We start from the raw sequence: 22,659 nt of genomic DNA, 5'->3' as shown, positions 1-22,659 counted from the left end.
ACCATGCCAGGCAACATCCTGGTAAACCTCCTCTGCACTCGTTCCAATGCCTCCACATCCTTCCTGTAGTATGGCGACCAAAACTGCACACAATACTCCAGATGAGGCCGCACCAGAGTCTTATACAACTGCAACATGACCTCAGGACTCCGGAACTCAATTCCTCTACCAATAAAGCCCAGTACACCAAATGCCTTCTTCACAGCACAATTTACCTGGGTGGCAACTTTCAAAGATCTGTGTACATGGACACCAAGATCCCTCTGCTCATCCACACTACCAAGTAGTCTACCATTAGCCCAGTAATCCATCTTCTTGTTACTCCTACCAAAGTGAATGACTTCACACTTAGCTACATTGAATTCCATTTGCCACCTTACTGCCCAGCTCTGCAACTTACCTATATCGCGCTGTAACCTGCCACATCCTTCTTCGCTGTCCACAACTCCACCGACTTTCGTGTAATCCGCAAACTTGCTCACCCAGCCTTCAAGCCCCTCTTCCAGGTCATTTATAAAAATGACAAACAGCAATGGTCCCAAAACAGATCCTTGTGGAACACCGCTAGTAACTGCGCTCCAAGATGAACCTATACCATCAACTACTACCCTCTGTCTCCTTCTAGCCAGCCAATTCCTAATCCAAACCTCTAATGCACCCTCAATGCCATACCTCAGTAGTTTTTGCATTAGCCTGCCATGGGGTACCTTATCGAACGCCTTGCTAAAATCCATATACACTACATCTACTGCTTTACCCTTGTCCACTTCCTTGGTCACCTTCTCAAAGAATTCAATAAGGTTTGTGAGGCACGACCTGCCCTTCACAAAACCATGCTGACTGTCCTTGATCACATTATTCCTATCCAGATGTTCATAAATCCTATCCCTTACAATTCTCTCTAAGACTTTGCCCACAACAGAAGTTAGACTGACTGGCCTATAGTTACTCGGGCTATCCCTGCTCCCCTTCTTGAACAAGGGAACCACATTCGCTATCCTCCAGTCTTCTGGCACTGTCTCCGAAGACAACGACGACCTAAAAATCAAGGCCAATGGCTCCGCTATCTCCTCCCTAGCTTCCCAGAGGATCCTAGGATAAATGCCATCAGGCCCAGGGGACTTATCTATTTTCATCCTTTCCAGTATTCCCCAGACCTCTTCCCTACGTACCTCAAGGCCATCCATTCTAATCACTTGTGACTCAATATTCACATCAGCAACAGTGTCCTGTTCCTGAGTGAATACTGACGAAAAGACGAAAAGTATTGATTTAGTGAAACTCAGGGCATGGTTAGGAACATGGGACTGGGATATCACAGCAATTATAGAAACATGGTTCAGGGCTGGGCAGGACTGGCAGCTTAATGTTCCAGGATACAAATGCTCCAGGAAGGATAGAAAAGGAGGCAAGAACGGAGGGGGAGTTGTGTTTTTGATAAGGGATTATATTACAGCTGTGCTGAGGGAGGATATTCCCAGAAATACATCCAGGGAAGTTATTTGGGTGGAACTGAGAAATAAGAAAGGGATGATCACCTTATTGGGATTTTATTATAGACTTCCAAATAGTCAGAGGGAAATTGTGAAACAAACTTGTAAGGAGATCTCAGTTATCTGTAAGAATAATAGGGTGGTTAAAGTAGGGGATTTTAACTTTCCATACATCGACTGGGATTGCCATAGTGTTAAGTGTGTACAAGACAATTTTCTGATTCAGTATGTGGATGTACCTACTAGAGAAGGTACAAATCTTGACCTACTCTTGGAAAATAAGGCAGGGCAGGTGGCTGAAGTGTCAATGGGGGAGCACTTTGGGGCCAGTGTTCATAATTCTATTCGTTTTAAAATAGTGATGGAAAAGGATAGACCAGATCTAAAAGTTGAAGTTCTGAATTGGAGAAAGGCCAATTTTGCCGGTAATGGACAAGAACTTTCAAAAGCTGATTGGGGGCAGATGTTCGCAGGTAAAAGGATGGCTGGAAAATGGGAAGCCTTAAAAAATGTGATAATGCAAATCCAGAGAAAGTATATTCCTGTCAGGGTGGAAGGAAAGGCTGGTAGGTATAGGGAATGCTGGACGACTAAAGAAATCGAGGGCTTGGTTAAGAAAAAGAAGGAAGCATATGTAAGGTATAGACAGGATAGATCGAGTGAATCCTTAGAGTATAAAAGCAGTAGGAGTATACTTAAGAAGGAAATCAGGAGGGCAAAAAGGGGACATGAGATAGCATTGGCAAATAGAATTAAGGAGAATCCAAAGTGTTTTTACATTAAGGACAAAAGGGTAACTAGGGAGAGAACAGGGTTCCTCAAAGATCAGCAAGGTGGCCTTTGTGTGGAGCCGCAGAAAATGGGAGAGATACGAAATGAGTATTTTGCATCAGTATTTACTGTGGAAAAGGATATGGAAGATATAGACTGTAGGGAAATAGATGGTGACATCTTGCAAAATGTCCATATTACAGAGGAGGATGGATGTCTTGAAACGTATAAAAGTGGGTAAATCCCCAGGACCTGATCAGGCGTACCCTAGAACTCTGTGGGAAGCTAGAGAAGTGATTGCTGGGCCTCTTGTTGAGATATTTGTATCATCGATAGTCACAGGTGAGGTGCTGGAAGACTGGAGGTTAGATAACATGGTGCCACTGTTTAAGAAGGGTGGTAAGGACAAGCCAGCGAATTAAAGACCAGTAAGCCTGGTGGTGGGCAAGTTGTTGGAGGGAATCCTGAGCGACTGGATGTACATGTATTTGGAAAGGCAAGGACTGATTCAGGATAGTCAACATGGTTTTGTGCATTGGAAAACATGTATCACAAACCTGATTGAGTTTTTTGAGGAAGTAACAATGAGGATTGATGAGGGCAGAGCGGTAGATGTGATCTAAGGCGTTCAACAAGGTTCCCTATGGGAGACTGATTAGCAAGGTTAGATCTCATGGAATACAGGAAGAACTAGCTATTTGGATACAGAACTGGCTCAAAGGTAGAAGACAGAAGGTGGTGGTGGAGGGTTGTTTTTCAGACTGGAGGCCTGTGACCAGTGGAGTGCCACAAGGATCGGTGCTGGGGCCTCTACTTTTTGTCATTAACATAAATGATTTGGATGCGAGCATAAGAGGTACAGTTAGTAAGTTTGTAGATGACACTGAAATTGGAGGTGTAGTGCACAACGAAGAGGGTTACCTCAGATTACAACAGGATCTTGACCAGATGGGCCAATGGGCTGAGAAGTGGCAGATTGAGTTTAATTCAGATAAATGTAAGGTGCTGCATTTTGGGAAAGCAAATCTTAGCAGGACTTATACACTTAATGGTAAGGTCCTAGGGAGTGTTGCTGAACAAAGAGACCTTGGAGTGCAGGATCATAGCTCCTTGAAAGTGGAGTCGCAGGTAGATAGGATAGTGAAGAGGGCATTTGGTTTGCTTTCCTTTATTGGTGAGAGTATTGAGTACAGGAGTTGGGAGGTCATGTTGCGGCTGTACAGGACATTGGTTAGGCCACTGTTGGAATATTGTGTGCAATTCTGGTCTCCTTCCTATCGGAAAGATGTTGTGAAACTTGAAAGGGTTCAGAAAAGATTAGCAAGGATGTTGCCACGGTTGGAGGATTTGAGCTATAGGGAGAGGCTGAACGGGTGGGGTCTGTTTTCCCTGGAGGGTCAGAGGCTGAGAGGTGACCTTAGAGGTTTACAAAATTATGAGGGGCATGGATAGGGTAAACCGGCAAAGTCTTTTCCCTGGGGTTGGGGAGTCCAGACCTAGAGGGCATAGGTTTAGGGTGAAAGGGGAAAGATATAAAAGAGACCTAAGGGGCAACGTTTTCACATGGAGGGTGGTACGTGTATGGAATGAGCTGCCAGAGGATGTGGTGGAGGCTGGTACAATTGCAACATTTAAGAGGCGTATGGATGGGTATATGAATAGGAAGGGTTTGGAGGGATATGGACCGGATGCTGGCAGATGGGACTAGATTGGGTTGGGATATCTGGTCAGCATGGACGGGTTGGACCGAAGGGTCTGTTTCCATGTTGTATATCTCTATGACTCTATGACTATCTGTCTGGACTTTTTGGGTTATAAGGGGTAGCTGGATAAGCTGGGACTTCTTCCCCTGGAGTGTAGGGTGTGAGGGCTGACATTATAGAGGTTTATAAAATCATCGAGGGCATAGATAAGGTGAATAGCAAAGGTCTTTTCCCAAGGATAGGGGAGTTCAAAACTAGAGGACACACTTTTTAGGTGAGAGGAGAAGGATTTAAAACAGATCTGAGAAACAACGTTTTCACACAGAAGGTAGTTCATATGTGGAATGAACTGCCAGAGGAAGTGGTTGATGCATGTGAAATACATTTGGACAGGTACGTGAATAGGAAAGATTTAGAGGGATATGGGCCAAACAGAAGCAGATAGGACTAGTTTAGTTTGGGAAATTTGGTCAGCATGGATGAGTTGGACTGTTTCTGTGCTGTATGATTCTATGACTGTATGACTGTTCCAGAGTCTGAAGAATCTTGTAAGATGACTACCAATGCATCCACTATTTCTAGGACCACTCCTTTTAAGTACTCTGGCATGTAGATTATCAGGCCCAAGGATTTTTCAGCCTTCAATCCCATCAATTTTTCCAAAACTATTTTCTTAATAGTCTAGATTTACTTCAGTTCCTCCTGCTCACTAAACCTTGTTTTTCATTATTACATTATTCATGTCCTCCTTTGTAAAGACAGAAGCGACATATGAATTTACTTCATAATCTATTTCTTTGTTTCCAGTTATAAATTCCCCCATTTCTGACTGTAAGAGACCTGCATTAGTTTTCACCAATCTTTTTCTCTTTACATAGCTTTAGAAACTTTTACAGTCAGTTCTCATGTTCCCTACAAACGTACTGTCATACTCTATTTTCCCTTCTTAATTAATCCCTTGGTCCTCCTAAACTGTTCCCAATCCTCAGGTCTATTGTTTTGCCTTGCCAATTTCTACACTTTCTTTTGCATCTAGTATTATCTCTAACTTCCCTCATAAGCCATGGTTTGGCCATAGTTCTCTTTGCACTCTGCCAACAGACAGGAATAAATAGTTTTTGTAGTCTTCCCATTTGCTCTTTGAATATTTGCCATTGCCTATACATGAATGTTTCTACCAATAGTAGAGGTGAGGATCTGAGGGTATAGCCTCAGAGTGAATCTTTGAATAACATTTCCCAGTCCTTCATAACTCACGCCTCATATCATCAGAGTTTCCCTTATTAAGATTTAGGATCCTCGACTTGGAAGTAACTGCCTCACTTTCCACCTTGACGAGGAATTCTATCATATTATATTGATCATCTCCAAGGAGTCTCTTACAATGACATTACCAATTACTCTTTTCTCATTACATAACAGAAAAGATGGCCTGTTCTCTAATTGGTTCCCCAACATATTGCTCCAGAAAACCATCCAATCTACACTCTAGGAATTTTCCTCTATAGTATTGTAACCAATTTGATACATACAATCTATTTGCAGATTAAAGTCATCCATAATTACAGATGGTCCTTTACTGCATGCATCTCTGATTTCCTGCTTAATGCCATTTCCAAATCACCAATACAATTTGGTGGTCTACACACCACTGCTACTAATGCTTTTTGCCCCTTGATATTTCTCAATTCTACCCGATTGAGCTAATATCTTTCTTCAATATTGTGTTTGTACTCTTTTTAACCAGTCATGCATCACTACCACCTTCACCTTTTTTGTCTGTCCTTTCTAAATACTGAATCCCCAGATGTTCACTTGCCATCCCTGGTCACCCTGCAGCCATGTCTCCGTTATCCCAACTATATTATACCTGTCTGCATGATTAATTCATCCACTTTATTTCAAATGCTCCACACACTCGAGCGCAAAGCCTTAAGGCTTGTCTTTTTAATGTTCCTTCTTCCATTATCTTTTTTTTTACTGTGGCCTTGTTTAATTCTCACTTTTGATTCTTCTATCCCTTCTCTTATTTTCCTTTCTGCCATTTGTTTTTGACCCTGATTCCCCTTCCTGACTCCTTACAAAAGTTCACATTCCCCTGTCAATGTAGTTTAAAACCTCCCAAACCACACTAGCAAATACTCCCCCTAGGGCGTCAGCCCCACTCCTACCTAGTTTGTATTAGGCCCACCTCCCCCAGAATTGGCCCCAGTGCCCCGGGAATCTGAAACCTTTCCCATCACATGTTCATTTAATATATCCTGCTATTTCTACTTTGATTGGCTCATAGCACTGGTAATAATGCTGAGATCACTATCTTTCGGTTCCTACTTTTCAGCTTGCTTCCTAACTCCCTATATTCTGCTTTTAGGTCCTCATCTTTTTTTCTTTAACCTATATCCTGTACCTTGATCACTGGCTGTTCTCCCTCCTCCTCCACGATGTCGTGTAGCCACTCTGAGACATCCTTGATCCTGGCACCACGACAACAACATACCATCGTGGAGTTTCATTTGTGGCTACAGAAGCACCTGTCAACATTCTTACAATTTAATCTTCTATTGCATTTCTACAATTTTTGCTCCTCCCTTGTGCAACAGGGCCAACCCAGGTGCCACAAATTCAGCTATTGCTGTTTTTTCCAGAAAGGCCATTCCCCTTAACAGTATCCAAAGTAGTATATCTATTTTGCAAAAAAATGGCCACCGTGGATTCCTGCACTGCCTGCTGAGTCCTCTTACTCTGCCTGATGGTGCCCCATTCCTTTTCTGCCTATGGAGTCTTAGCCTGCAGTGTGACCACCTCTCTGTCCATGCAATCCATGATTCTCTCAGCTTTGTGATGTTCTACAACCTCTGCTCCACCTCCAAAACCAGGACTTCCAGGAGTTGCAGCTTGACTCACTGTTTGCACACATGCTAGTCCAGGGCACCTATTTTCCCACATTGAGGAAAACTACATTGCTGCTTTGCGCTCTCCTGTCATGAGTTACCCCTTTAAATTAAACCTTTTGGAAGATGCTTAATATCAAATAATATCAATTTGGCTAGGGCCTTTCTTTCCTGTTCCTTGTTTCTACAGAGTACAGCTTTAGAAACTACGAAACACAAAAAAACCTCACAAACTAAGTGATAAAAGTTGTAAATATTTACTTGCACTTATGTACTTCTTACCTATCAGCCCTCTCCCTTGGGAACTCTACGCCTACAGTCAGGTAAGACCATTCCAGTTTTCCTGTGATCTCACTCACAGTACTCCTCTGTTGACTCTCTGACAGTGCCACACACTGTCAGAACTGACTCTCTGACAGTAAAGCAAATTCTCAGTACTGAGCCTCCAACAGTGCCACACACTCTCAGTACTGACCCTCCGGTATGGAGTGCTTCCTCTGTGCTGACCCTCCCACAGTTCTGCACTTCCTCACTACTGACTGCCTGATAGTGCGATACTCCTGCTGTACTGACCTTCCAACAGTGTAGCACACTGTCACTACTGACCCTCCTGTAGTGAAGTGCTCTCTCCCTGTTGACCCTCCTACAGTTCTGCACTCCCTTAGTACTGACCCTCTGATACTGTGATACTCCGTCTGCACTGACGTCCTCCCCCCTCCCTCCCCAAACAATGCAGCACTCCCTCTGTATTGACCCTTCAACAATTGGCACTCACCCAGTACTGAACCTCTGACAGCAAAGCGCATCCTCAGTACCAATTCAATGATAGTGCAGTATACCCTCAGTGCTGACTTTCCGACAGTGCTGGTCTCTGGGAAGCATTGGTGTGCATGTCCATCAGTCCCTAAAGGTATCAGGGTAGGTGGGTAAAATGTTAAGGCGGCAAATGGTATGCTTGCCTTTGTTAGTCAAGACTTAGTTTAAGAGTAGAGAAGTTATGCTGGAAGTGTATAAAATGCCAGTTAGACCGCAGTTACAATATTATGTGCAGTTCTGGAATCCACATTATTAGAGGGATGTGATAGCGCTAGAGAGGGTGCAGAGAAGATCCACTAGGATGTTGCCTGGACTGGAGAGTTTCAGTTATGAAGTAGATTGAACAGACTGAGTTTGTTTTCCTTCGAACAGAGGAGTTTGAGAGAGGATATGATCAAATGTATAAAATTATGAGCTGCATAGATTGGGTATATAGGAAGAAACCTTTCCTCATTGATGGAGAGATCAATGATTATAGATTTAGGGTGAGAGGCAGAAGGTTTTGGAGCGATGTGAGGAAAAGCTTTTTCACTCATTGGGGTAGAGTCTGGAACTCACTGCCTCTAAAGGCATAATATTTCAGAAGTATTTAGAGGTACATTTGCGATGCCAAGGCATACAAAGCTATGAGGCAAGTGCAGGAATTAGAATAGTTAGCTACTTGTTTTTGGTTGGCATGCACACGATGGGCTAAAGTACCTTTTCCTGTGCTGACCTTCTGACAGTGCTGCGTTCCCTCTGTACTGACTTTTGGAATGTGCGGCATCCTCTCAGTACTAACTCTCCAATTATACAGCACTCCCTTCATACTGACCTTCTAACAATACAACACAAACTCAAATACAGACCCTCTGACAGTGCAGCATTCTTGTAGAAATGATGTTCTATCATTGTAGCACTTCCATTGTGGGGGTGTCTGTGGCCTAGAAACAAGTACATGACTAAACAATGAAGTGTTGAACTGCAGAGTTCGCTGGTGTTAGCGGTTGAAGCAGAATGTCTGGGAATGTGAGAAGTGCAATGTAGTGAGTGTATATAGAACAAGTACATTATCTGGACTGGAAAGTGGGAAAGAGGAATGTAAAGATGGTATTGCTGCTGCCATATTTTTATGGCTGTGTGATTAAGTCTCACATTGGCATGACACATTAATCTGCAGATGTACCCCAAAAGGCAAATGTTTTGTTCAAAGTGAATAGAGACTTGTAAAGCTAAGAATCTCACCATTGTAATCTCACTTAAATTCAAGAGTTATGGTTAACTGAATGATTAGCCACTCTCTTAAAATTGTTCCATTTCTACAATCTCAAAGCTTTATTGTTACGATTCAATAATTTTATAACTTGTTTCAGTGGGATGAAATCCTGCTGGGACTCAAGAGGATTGGAGGCTAAGTACATGTTTAAAGCTGTCAAATTATGTGGCAGTGCTTCTCCCAATGTTAACTTGTCTGTGGCTGGATATCAGACTTAAAAATAACCCACTATATATTAAATATAAAATAACAGAGAAGCTAAATTATTGATTGGCAGAGGCATAATCAGAGATGTATGCCACCAGTGATAGCATTCAAAGGAAACCACAAGTCTCATGATATCATTTTGATTTGATTTATTACTGTCACGTGTATCGCAGTGCAGTGAAAAGGGTTGTCTGATGTGCTTTATGGGTAGTTCGTACTGTACTGCATCAGGGGAACAAAACAGAGTGCAGGATATAATGTTACAGCTGGTGCAGAGAGTAACAGCAAAGAAGTCCATTCAAGAGTCTGATAACAGCAGGGAAGAAGCTGTTCCTGAGTCTGTTTGTGCATGTATACAAACAATTGTATCTTCTACCTGACGGAAGAGGATGGAAGAGAGTTTAACCGGAGTGGGAGGGGTCTTTGATTACATTTGTTACTTTCCTGATGCAGTAGGAAATATGGATGCAGTTAATGGATGGAGACTAGTTTGCGTGATAGAATAGGCTATGTTCACAACTCTCTGTTTTTGCTGGCTGGGCCAGCAATTTAATGCCCATCCTGAGTTGCCCTGGGGAATGTGGTGGTGAGCTGTTGTTTTGAACCTACTGGAGTCCAAATAGTGTGGGTACATTCTCAATGCTATAGGGAGTGTGTTCCAGAATTTTGACCCAGCAAAACTGAGGCAGTGACGACAGATTTCCAAACATTTTTAGATAGACAGAGAAATAATTTCTGCTAGTGAAGAATCTAGATGCAGAAGTCCTCACAGTGGCAATGGGCCCTTTAGGATCAGATTACTTCAGGGAGATATCAGAGAATATCAGGAATAGATAAGGAATATCAGAGATATATCAGGGAATGTTGGCATACATCAGAGATACACACTTGCTGTCAGAAAGTGTAACAGAATCTCTTTTACCCTAAAATGCTTCATCAATTGACATTTTCAAAACAGAATGAAACAGTTTTATTAAACAAAGTTTTGCATTTACATAGCACTTGTCACAATCCCAGGTTGATTTTCAGCCACTGAAATATTTTTGAAGCTTTGTCCCTAACACAGAAAACACACCAACCAATTCTCACAAAGCAGTCTGAACTACAAATCAGTTCATCTGGTCTCAGTGTTGGTTGAATGAGGCATATTGGACAGATACCCAGGAGAATTCCCTGTGCTTTTCCTTGGATAGTACCATGGGATCTCTTGAATTGTTTGCAAGGGCAGGCGCAGCCTTGATTTTAAAGTATTACTTCAGCACATCACCCCAAATACCAGCCTAAACGATGTATTTAAATATTGAGGGAGGAGCTTGAACTCTTAATGTCCTGATCCAAGACAGCAATGAGTTGCAGCTCTTGATACTTGAATGTGTGTTTATCAAAGGAACTGTATCAAGGATACATTAATGGATTGAGGTGCAGATGAGCAGTGATCTAATTGAATGGAGCAACAGGCCTGAGGGGCTGAATTAGCCTGCTTCTGTTTTTATGTTGCTTCAATCATTAAATCAAAGAATGGTTTCGGCATAGAAAAAGGCTAGTTGGCCAATCATAAGAGCTATGAGCAAGCAGTGCAGCCCCTCAAGCCTGTTCTGCCATTTAATGCAATCATAGCTAGTCTCATCTTGACCTCAACTTCATTTTCCTGTCCACGTTTTATAACCCTTCAACCCATTGTTAATTAAAAATCTGAATGTCTCTTCCTTAAATATATTAGTGTCCATCACACTGTGGCTTAGGGATTCACAGATTGCACCGATTCACTACCATTTCAGATATGTAATTTCTCCTCATCTGTGTTTTAAATCTACCACCTCTTAGCCCAAAACTGTGAACTCTCATTCTAGATTGCCCCATAAGGGGAAACATCTGCTCTGTATTTATCTTGTCAATCCCCTTTAGCATCTTGTAATAGATCTCCTCTCATCCTCCTAAATGCTGGTAAGTGTAGATCTAAAGTGCTCAATTTCTGGAATTAATCAAGTGAACCTTCTCTGAAGTGCCTCCAGTGCAATTACATCCTTCCTTATGTGGATCAAAACTGTGTAAGCAGTATTCCAGATACGGTCTCATTATGTACAATTGCAACACTTCCCTGCTTTTATTCTCCATTCCTTTTGCAATATATGCCAAAATTCTACTTGCTTTCCTTTTTATTTGCTGTCCCTGTATACTCCCTTTCTGTGACTCATACACGTGGACACCCAGATCCTTCTGAACTGAAGCATTTTGAAGTTTCTCTCCATCTAGATAATGAGTTGCTTTTTTAAAAATTTTCCAATCAAAATGGGTAACTTCACACATTTGCAATCCAAAGATGTTAGGTGTATTGGCCATGATAAATGGCCAAAAGGGATGTATAGACTAGGTGGATTAGCCATGGGAAATGTAGAAGTACAGGGATGGGTTGCTGTTTGGAGGGTTAGTGTAGACTTGACAGGCCAAATGACCTGCTTCCACACTGTAGGGATTCTATAATACCCATGTGTCTAATTTTGGCCCAATCACCTAATCTATCCCTATCCATTTTTAAATTTCTTATTTCTTCATTGTACCTTACTTTCCAACCTATTTCATTGTCTTCTGCAAATTTGGTTATAGTACCTTGTATCCCTACATGCAAGTCATCAATGTAAATTATAAGCTGGGGCCCAAGGATTGAATCCTGTGGTACCTGACTAGTTACAGCTAGTTAGACCTCCTCGCTATGCAAGGTGCATGGTCATGCATAGAATTAGATACTTATAGCCAAAGTAATTGACACCAACTGAGAGTGGATAGACTGCTCAGAGTATAATAGAAATAATAACTAATAGAATATAAAGGTAGAGAAAGATACAGTGGCTGTATTAGGAAGCCTGTTTGATGATTTGTGGTTTTTATGAGGTTTGACTTTTTTTATATTGATGATGTAAAATTCATGTATGGGCTCAATTTAAGTTCTTAATTATATTTTGAATATTGACAGAATTCCTCCTTGTTCAAATATTGTGACCATTCTTCAAAACCCCTCAACTAATTTCAGCAAAATTAATCAGAGTACGATAGATGTTTGCTCTGGGTTTGGGGATAGTGTGTGCACATGTATACAACTGCTGATGCTACTTCTGTTTTCCTCCAGATCACAACATCCAAATTCCACAGCAACTACACAACCTCTACACCATGTATTCGCAAGAGATGGAAGAGGGGACACTAGACAGCCTGATCACCCTCCACAACATCACCTCCAACACATTGAGGGTAATTTAACTGCTGTGATGTCCACATCAACAACTTGATCCTTTTGTTGTTAGGAGTTGTTAGGAGAAATGCTAATATTTCAAGATGATGCGATGTTTATGATTATGCACCGGGTTAATAATCCGGTGCATAACCAAAAGTACATCAACAACATATATCAATAGATTTTCAACTGCACCAATTAGCATTTATATTTTTATTTGTTCATGGGACCTTGCTGTTGCTGACTGGGCCAATATTTATCGTCATATTTACCCTGGAGATGGTTGTGGTGAGTTGATTTCTTGAACCTCTGCAGTCCTTGGTGTAAGTAGACCCACAATGCTATTAGGGAATGGGTGCCAGGATATTGATCCAGTGATATTGGAGGAACAGCAGCATATTTCTAAGTCAGGATGGTGTGTGGCTTGGAGGAGAATTTGCAAGATGTGGTTTTCCCATGCCCTTGTGCGTCTAGGTGGTAGAGGTTGCAAGATTGAAAGATGACGCCAGAGAAGCCGCCTTGAGTTACTGCAATGCTTCATAATGAAATGGCCAATAAAGTGTAGAACTGGAAAAAGTACAGCAGGTCAAGCAGCGTCAGAGGAGCAAAAGAGTCTATGTTTCAGTTTGGGACCTTTTATCAGGACTCTTAATGGAATATACTACTGCTGCTGTGACGCGATTGTGGTGAGACTGAATGTTGACCGTGGTGGCTGGGGTGCCAATCAAATTGTGTTGAGCTTCTTGAGTGTTGTTCAAGCTGTCCTCATTTGGGCAAGTGTGGAATATTCCACCACACTCCTGACACATGCCTTGTTGATGATAGACAGGACCTAGGGAATCAGGAAATCATAAATCGTAGACATAGAGATCCACAGCTCAGGAAAAGCCCCTTTGGCCATCAAATTTCAACCACCTAACTATTGTCCAGCATTTGGTCCATAGCCTTGGACACCTTGGCATCACCAGTACATCAAAATATTTATTCAAAGTTATGAGGGTTTCTGATTCTACTGCCCTTAAAGACAGTCATTTCCAGATTCTTACCACTTTCTAGGTTAAAAAGAAACTTTCCTTCACATTTCGTCGAAACAGTCTGAGCCTTACCTTAAATCTGACCTCTGGTCATTTGTCTTTTTATCAAGGGGAAATCCTGCCAACCTATCTATGCCCCTCATAATCTTATACATCTCAATCATGTCTCCCCTCCATCTCCTCTGCTCTAAAGAAAACAACTCTACTCTGTCTAATCTCTCTTTGTAACTGAAATTCTCTGGTCCAGGCAACATCCTGGTAAATAACCTCTCCGCCCTTTCTAATATTATTACATTCCTCCTACAATGTTGATTCCAGGCTGCACATAATACTCTAGCTGTGGCCTAACCAATATTTTATACAGTTTCAGTATAACCTGTATGTTCTTGAGTTGTTGGCTTTGACTAAGACTAGTATCCCGTATACCTTCTTAACCACTTTTTCCACCAGTCCTGATATCTCAAGACACTGGTGTACATGCACACGAAGGATCCTGTGATCCTCAGTGCTTCCCAGGGTCCTACCATTCATCATATATTCTCTTGCCTTGTTTGTCCTGCCCAAATGGACCCTATTGGACATAGACGTCCAGCCAGAAAAACACCCCTCAACCATCACCTCTGCTTTCTGCCACTCAGCCAATTTCAGATCTGATTTGCCAAATTTGTTTGGATCCCATTGGTATTTACCTTTGCTATCGGTCTCCTGTGTTGGGCCCTTATCAAAAGCCTTGCTGAAATCTGACTAGAGAATATCGAACATCTGGTCATCTTTTTAAAAAATTCAGTCCAGTTCGTCAGACATGATCACCATGTACCAACACCATGCTGACTATTCTTGAAAAATCCCTGCCTCTCAAAATTCAAATTAATTCTGTCCCTCAGAATTGCTTCCAACAGATTTCCCACCACTGTGGATAGACTGAGTTAAGAGTTACTTGCTGTAAGATTCGACCTATTAAATTCCATTGCAGTCTCTTCCTCAGTTTTTATTCATTCGTCAAGATCTGAGCATTCATCATAATCAGTTGATAAATCTGTGTTGCAGACATTTCGTCTCCTGTCTAGGTGCATCCTCAGTGCTTGGGAGCCTCCTGTGAAGCGCTTCTGTGATCTTTCCTCCGCTATTTGTAGTGGTTTGAATCTGCTGCTTCCGGTTGTCTGTTCCAGCTGTCCGTTGCAGTGGTCGGTATATTGGGTCCAGGTTGATGTGCTTATTGATTGAATCTGTGGATGAGTGCCATGCCTCTAGGAATTCCCTGGCTGTTCTCTGTTTGGCTTGTCCTTTAATAGTATAGGTTATACTTCTTTTGCATCAAGACACTGTTCAAAAGGGCCACAACACACTGCAGTACACCAGAACTGCAAAAAGAGGAAGAAGAACACCTATACAATGCATTTGCCAAAAACGGATACCCTTGCAATTTCATCAACAGATGCCTAAGGGAAAGACAACGGAACAAGGACATGCCGTAACCCAAAGGACTAGCCACACTACCATACATCAGGAGCATTTCTGAACTGACAGCCAGACTACTGCGACCACTAGGACTCATAACAGCACACAAACCAACAGCCACTCTCGGACAACAACTCACCATAACGAAGTACCCAATACCCAGCATGAGCAAAACCAATGTAATGTACAAAATCCAATGCAAGGACTGCACAAAACACTACATAGGACAAACAGGAAGACAGCTAACGATCCGCATCCATAAACACCAACTAGCCATGAAACGACACGACCAGCTATCCTTAGTAGCCACACATGCAGATGATAAGCCACATGAATTCGCCTGGGACAACACTATTATAATAGGACAAGCCAAACAGAGAACAGCCAGGGAATTCCTAGAAACATGGCACTCATCCACAGATTCACTCAATAAGCACATCGACCTGGACCCAATATACCGGCCACTGCAACGGACAGCTGTAACTGACAACCGGAAGCGACAGATTCAAACCACTACAAATGCCGGAGGAAAGATCACAGAAGCGCTTCACAGGAGGCTCCCAAGCACTGAGGATGTCACCTAGACAGGGGACGAAACGTCTGCAACACAAATTCCCAGCTCGGCGAACAGAACCACAACAACGAGCACCCGAGCTACAAATCTTCTCACAAACTTTGAACAGTTGATAAATCATCTTTTTGATAAATTATTTCCATGAAGGTTAACAACCTGACCAAACCTTCAACCATGTTAAAATAATAAAGCTGCAATTTCAAAATAAAACATTGTTTCCTATCTGGCCTCTGTACGGTAACAAAATTGCTGAAGACCGCACCTTGATTCCTTTTTAGTAAAATGTGTTCCTTTTGGTTAAAAAAAGATGCTATAGAAATAATAGTGGAGCAAGAGAGGGGGAGGAGAGGCATTTTTGATTAAGGATAACATTATAGCTGGACTTAGGGAGGATATTCCTGGAAATACATCCAGGGAATTTATTTGGGTAAATCTAAGAAATAAGAAAGGGATGATCACCTTATTGGGACTCCCTCCAATAGTCAGCAGGAAATTGAGAGGCAAATTTGTAAGGAGATCTGTTATCTGTAAGAATAATAGGATGGTTATGGTAGGGGATTTTAACTTTCCAAACATGGACTGGGACTGCCATAGTCTTAAGGAGAGACATTTGTATGTAGAAGAAAATTTTCTGATTCTGTATGTAACTGTACCTATGCGAGAAATTGCATAATGTGACCTACTTGTGGGAAAAAAAGCAGGGCAGGTGACTGAAGTGTAAGTGGGGGGGAGAGTATTTTGGGATGAGTAATCATTATTCTATTAGTTTCAAAACAGTGATGGAAAAGGAAGACCGGATCTAAAGCTTAAAGTTCTAAATTGGAGGAAGGCCAATTTAGATTGTATTAGTCAAGAACTTTCAAAAGTTGATTAGAGGTGGATGTCTGCAGGAAAAGAGACAGCTGGAAAATGGGAAGCCTTCAAAATTGAGACAGCAAGAACCCAGACACAATATGTTCCTGTTAGGCTAAAGGGTAAGGCTAGTAGGTATAGAGAATGCTGGATGACTGGAGAAATTGAGGTTTTGTTTAAGGAAAAGAAGGAAGCACATGTCAGGTATAGACATCAGAGATTGAATGAATCCCTAGAACAATATAAAGGCAGTAGGAGTATACTTAGAGGAAAATCAGGAGGGCAAAAAGGGGACATGAGATAGCTTTGGCAAATAAGGTTAAGGAGAATCCAAAAGGATTCTAGAAATACGTTAAGGACAAAAGGGTAACTAGGGATAGAATAGGCTCCTTAAAAATCAGCAAGGCCACCTATGTGTAGGTCCACAGGAGATGGGGGAGATACTAAATGAGTATTTTGCAACAGAGTTTACTGTGGAGAAGGATATGGAAGATACAGAACATTGGGAAATAAATGGCTGCATCTCGAAAATGTCGATATTACAGAGGAAGAGATGTTGAATGGCTTAAAATGCATAAAGGTGGACACATCCCTGTGTACACTAGAACTTTGTGGGAAGCTAGAGAAGTGATTGTTCGGCACTTTGCTGAGATATTTGTATCATCAATAGCCACAATGAGGTGTCGAAGTTTGGCTAATGTGTTACAACTATTTAAGAGAGGTAGTAAGGAAATGTCAGGGAACTAAAGGAGTTGTACTATAGGCCCCCAAATACTCAACAGGAATTAGAGGAGCAAATATACAGGGAGTCTGAGGAGACTTGCAGGAGCAAGAGGGTTGTCACAGAATATGGAACAGTACCGGCCCTTCAGCTCACAATGCTGTGCCAAGTATTTGTCCTATTCTAAGATCAACCTAACCTACATACCCCTCAATTTACTACCGTCCATGCGCTTGTCCAGCAGTTGCTTAAATATCCCTAATGTCTCTGGCTCTACCACCATCATTGCCAGTGCATTTGACGCACCACCACTCTCTACATAAAGAACCTACCTCTGACATCTCCCCTAGACCTGCCTCCAATCACCTTAAAATGATGCCCCCTCATGACAGCCACTTCTGCCCTAGGGGAAAGTCTCTGGCTATCTACTCTATCTATGCCTCTGATTACCTTGTACACTTCTATCAAGCCATCTTTCTTCCTTCTTCTCTCCAATGTGAAAAGTCCTAGCTCACTCAACCTTTATTCATAAGACAATCCCTCCAATTCAGGCAGCATCCTGGTAAATCTCCTCTGCGCCCTTTCAAAAGCATCTATATTCTTCCTATAATGAGGTGACCAGAAATCTATATTTCAAGTGAGGTTGAACCAGGGTTTTATAGAGCTGCAGCTTATAAACTCAATCCCCCTGTTAATGAAAGCCAAAACACCATATGCCTTCTTAACAACCTGATCAACGTGGGTGGCAACTTTGAGAGATCTATGTACATAGAGATCGAGATAGAATATAGAACATAACAGCGGAGTACAGGCCCTTCGGCCCTCGATGTTGCGCCGACCTATGAAACCAATCTGAAGCCCATCTAACCTACACTATTCCATTATCATCCATAGGCTATTAAATGACCATTTAAATGCCCTTAAAGTTGGCGAGTCTACTACTGTTGTAGGTAGGGTGTTCCACGCTCTTACTACTTTCTGAGTAAATAACCTGCCTCTGACATCTATCCTATATCTATCACCTCTTAATTTAAAGTTATGTCCCCTCATGCGAGCCATAACCATCCAAGGAAAAAGGCTCTCACTGTCCACCCTATCTAATCCTCTGATCATCTTGTATGTCTCCATTAAGTCACCTCTCAACCTTCTTCTCTTTAACAAAAACAACCTCAGGTCCCTCAGCCTTTCCTCATAAGGGAAGCCTCCATACCAGGCAACATCCTGGTAAATCTCCTGTGCACCCTTTCCAATGTTTCCACATCCTTCTTATAATGTGACGACCAGAGCTGTATGCAATAATACAAGTGCAGCCGTATCAGTTTTGTACAGCTGTAACCTAACTTCATGGCTCTGAAACTCAATCCCTCTACCAATAAAAACTAACACGCTGTACGCCTTCCTAACAACCTTATCAACCTGGGTGGCAATTTTCTGGGTTCTATGCACATGAACACCGAGATCTCTCTGCTCATCCACACTACCAAGAATCTTACCATCCTGCTGTTCGTCCATACTGCCAAGATTCCTGACTTTCACCCAAATTCAAATTCAACCTGGTAAAGGATCTTCCATTTTCCAAACAGACTGGGATTGCCAGAACATTATGGGCATATCATACAATCATAGAATCCCTACATTGTGGAAATTGACCATTTGGACCAACAAGTCCGTACCAACCCTCTGAAACAAATCCCACCCAGACCCATTCCCCTACCCTTTCTCTCTATATTTCCATGACTAATGCACCCAGCCTACACATCCCTGAACACTATGGGCAACTTAGCATGGCCAATTCACCTAACTTGCACATCTTTGGACTGTGGGAGGAAACCAGAGCACCCGGAGGAAACACACACACACACACACACTGGGAGAATGTGCAAGCTCCATAGACGGTCACCCCAGGAAGGAATCAAACTCAGGTTCCTGGCACTTCAAGGCAACAGTGCTAACCACTGAGCCACCATGCTCGATTAGATGGAGTGGAATTTGTTCGGTGCGTTCAGGAAAATTTCCTCAAGCTGTATATCGAGGGTCCTACTTGGGAAGGGACAAAACTTGACCTACTCTTGGGCAGGTAGGTGACTGAGGTGACAGTGGGGAAGTACTTTGGGGCCAGTGAGTATAGTAGTATGAATTTTAAATTATTTTTGGAGAGGGACAAAACAGGCCCACAGGTTCAAATTGGAGCAAGGTAAATTTTGATGGATTTACACAGGAGTTTGCAGGGGTTGATTGGAGTGGTTTCTTTGCAGGCAAAGGGACCTCCGGCAATGAGAGACCTTTAATAGTGAGATATTTAGAGTTCAAGGTCCATATGTTACTGTGAGGGTGAAAGGCGAGGTTGACAGGAATATGGAATCCAGGATGACAAGAGATATTGAGGGTTTGACCTGAAGAAGGAAGGAAGTATGGTTCAGGTACAGGCAGCTGGGATCAATGGAATCCCTGGAGGTATGTGTGGGATACAAGCATTTACTGAAGAAGGAAATCAGGAGGAAGAAAAGTGGGGCACGAGATAGCCTTGGCTGAAAGGATTAGGGTGAATCCAAAGTGGTCCTTTAAGTATATTAAACGAAAAAGAATAACTGGAGAGAGAATAGGACCCCTCAAAGACCAAAGTGGACATATTTGTGTAGAACCACAGGAGAGGGTGAGGTTTTCAATGACTATTTCTCTTCTATTTTTACTGTGGAGAAAGACATGAAATCTTGGGAAGTTGGGGAAGTTAGTGGTGGTATCGCGGGGACAGTCCATATCACAGTAGAGGTGGTGTTAGATATATTAGAATGTATGAAGGTGAATAAATCTCTTGGTCCTGACCAGATACATGTGACCAGATATGACTGTGTAGAGTTTGCATATTCTTCCCGTGTCTGCGTGGGTTTCCTCTGGGGGCTCTGGTTTCCTCACACAGTCCAAAAATGTGCAGGTTAGGTAAATTGGCCGTGCTAAATTGCCCGTAGTGTTAGGTGAAAGGGTAAATGTAGGAGAATAGGCCTGGGTGGGTTGTGCTTCGGCGGGTCGATGTGGACTTGTTTGGCCGAAGGGCCTGTTTCCATACTGTAATTAATCTAATCTAATCTAATCTATATCCAAAACCACTGCAAGAGGCGAGAGAAGAAATTGTGGGGGCCCTGGCTAATATTTTTTCATCATTGTTAGCCACGGGTGAGGTCCTAGAAGATTGGAGGTTAGTGAATGTTGTGTCCTTATTCAAGAACGGCTGCAAAGAAAAACCTGGAAACTGTAGACCAGTCAGCCTAACATCTGTGATTGATAAGTTACTTGAGAAGATTCTGAGGGATAAGATATACATGCATTTGGAAAGACAGGGTTTGATTAAGAATAGTCAGCATGGCTTTGAGTGTAGGAGATCATATCTGTCAAATTTGTTAGACTTCTTTGATGAAGTAGGAGAAAATGAGGACTGCAGATGCTGGAGACCAGAGTTGAAAAATGTGGTGCTGGAAAAACACAGCAGGCCAGGCAGCATCTGAGGAGCAGGAGAATCGACGTTTTGGGCATACACCCTTCTTCAGGAGGGCTTGACAAACTCACTACTACAGCCACATCTCTTTCTTCTTCTTTGATGAAGTGACAGGAAGGTTGACGAGGGCAGGGCGGTAGACCTATATGGATTTTAGATAAGGTTCCACATGGTAGGCTGCTTGGAAGGTTAGATCCATGGAATCCAGAGGGAGCTGGCAAATTGGCTTGATGGTAAGATGCAGAGGGTAACAATGGAAGGATGGTTGACGGATTGGAGGCCTGTGACTAGTGGAGTGCCTCAGGATTGCTATTGGGCCCATTGTTGTTTGTTACCTATGTCAATGATTTGGATGAGACTGTATAGTAAACTTGATTAGTAAGTTTACAGATGACACTAAAATAGGAGGCATCATGGACAGTGAGGAAGGTTGTCAGAAATTGCAGCAGAACCTTGATCAGCTGGGGAAGTGGACTGAGAAATAGGATATAGAGTTTAATAAAGATAAGTGTAAAGTCTTGCATTTTGTAAAGTCAAATCAAGGCGGGGGTTTGTGATGAATAGTTAGGCCTTAAGGAGTGTAGTGAAACAGAGGAATCTTGGGGTTCAGGTGCACAGTTCTCTGAAAGTTCAGTCACAGTTAGACAGGGCAGTGAAAAAGGCTTTTGGCACACTGACCTTCATCAGTTAGGACATTGAATATAGAAGTTGGGAAGTAATGTTGCAGTTGTATATGACGCTGGTAAGGCCACACTTGGAGTATTGTGTTCAGTTTTGGTCACCTTGCTATAGGAAGGATGTTATTAAATTGGAAAGAGTACAGAAGAAATTTACAAGGATGTTACCAGGTCTCTCAGGTCTGAGTTAGCTGGAGAGGTTGGACAAAATAGGACTTTTTTCTTTAGTGTGTAGGAGACTGAGGGGGGATCTTTTAGTGTATAAGATCATGAGAGGTATGGATAGGGTGAATGCACTCTCTTTTTTCCCATGGTTGGGGAATCAAGTACTACAGACTGCTAGTTTAAGGTTAGAGAGGAAAGAATAAAAGGGGGCACGTTTTTATATAGAAAGTGGTACACATATGGAATGAGCTATCAGTGGAAGTGGTTGCGGCGGGTACATTAACAACATTTAAAAAGCATTTGGACAAATACATTTGGAAAAGCTTAGAAGGATATGGGCCAAGTGCAGGGAAATGGGGTTAACTTTGATGAATATTTTGGTTGGCATGGACAGTTTGGGCCAAAGGGCTGTAAGACTCTATAGACTGGTGAACCTGACATTGGTGGTGGGCACATTGTTGAAGGGAATCCTGAGGGACAGGATTTACATGTGTTTGGAAAAACAAGAACTGATTAGGGATAGTCAACATGGCTTTGTGCATGTGAAATCATGTCTCACAAACTTCAAAGATTTTTTTGAAGAAGTAACAAAGAGGATTGATGAGTGCATCAGATTAGATGTGAACTATATGGACATCAGTCAGGCATTCAGCAAGGTTCCTCATGGTAGACTAGTTAGCAAGGTTAGATCACATGGAATACAGGGAGATCTAGCCATTTGGATATAGAACTGGCTAGAAGGTAGAGGACTGAGAGTGGTGGTGGAGAGTTGTTTTTCAAACTGGAGACCTATGACCAACCATGTGCCACAAGGATCGGTATTGGGTCCACTGCTTTTGTGATTTATATAAATGACTTGGATGTGAACATAGGAGGTACGGTTAGTAAGTTTGCAGATGACATCAAAACTGGAGGTGTAGTGGACAGCAAAGAAGGTTACCTCAGAGTACAATGGGATCTTGATCAGATGGGCCAATGGGCCGAGGAATGGCAGATAGGGTTTAATTTAAATAAATGTGAAGTGCTGCATTTTGGAAAGGCAAATCAGGCAGGACTTCTACACTTAAAGGTAAGGTCCTAGGGAGTGTTACTGAATAAAGAGATCTTGGAGTGCAGGTTCATAGCTCCTTGAAAGTGGACTTGCAGCTAGATAGGATAATGAAGAAGGTGTTTGTATGCTTGCCTTTATTGGTCAGTGCATTAGTATAGGAGTTGGGAGGTAATGTTGCAGCTGTACAGGACTTTGGTTAGGCCATTTTGCACCTGCGTGCAATTCTGTTCTTTGTCTTGCAGGAAAGACATTGTGAAACTTGAAAGGGTTCA

The 22,659-nt window shown here is 42.3% G+C and overlaps 1 protein-coding gene across 2 annotated transcripts in view; it reads left to right on the top strand.

Moving 5' to 3' along the window:
* LOC140464442 (kinesin-like protein KIF19) overlaps positions 1–22,659 on the top strand; it is a 302,590-nt gene that overhangs the window by 213,271 nt on the left and 66,660 nt on the right. For both annotated transcript variants that reach the window (XM_072559496.1, XM_072559497.1), the window contains one exon: positions 12,261–12,382. In XM_072559496.1, coding sequence (XP_072415597.1) covers positions 12,261–12,382 — 122 coding nt within the window. The remainder of the gene's footprint in view (positions 1–12,260; positions 12,383–22,659) is intronic.

This window comes from Chiloscyllium punctatum, chromosome 40 (genome assembly GCF_047496795.1).
Source record: "Chiloscyllium punctatum isolate Juve2018m chromosome 40, sChiPun1.3, whole genome shotgun sequence".
Lineage (NCBI taxonomy): Eukaryota > Metazoa > Chordata > Chondrichthyes > Orectolobiformes > Hemiscylliidae > Chiloscyllium > Chiloscyllium punctatum.
This window is presented reverse-complemented; position numbering and strand designations above follow the sequence as displayed.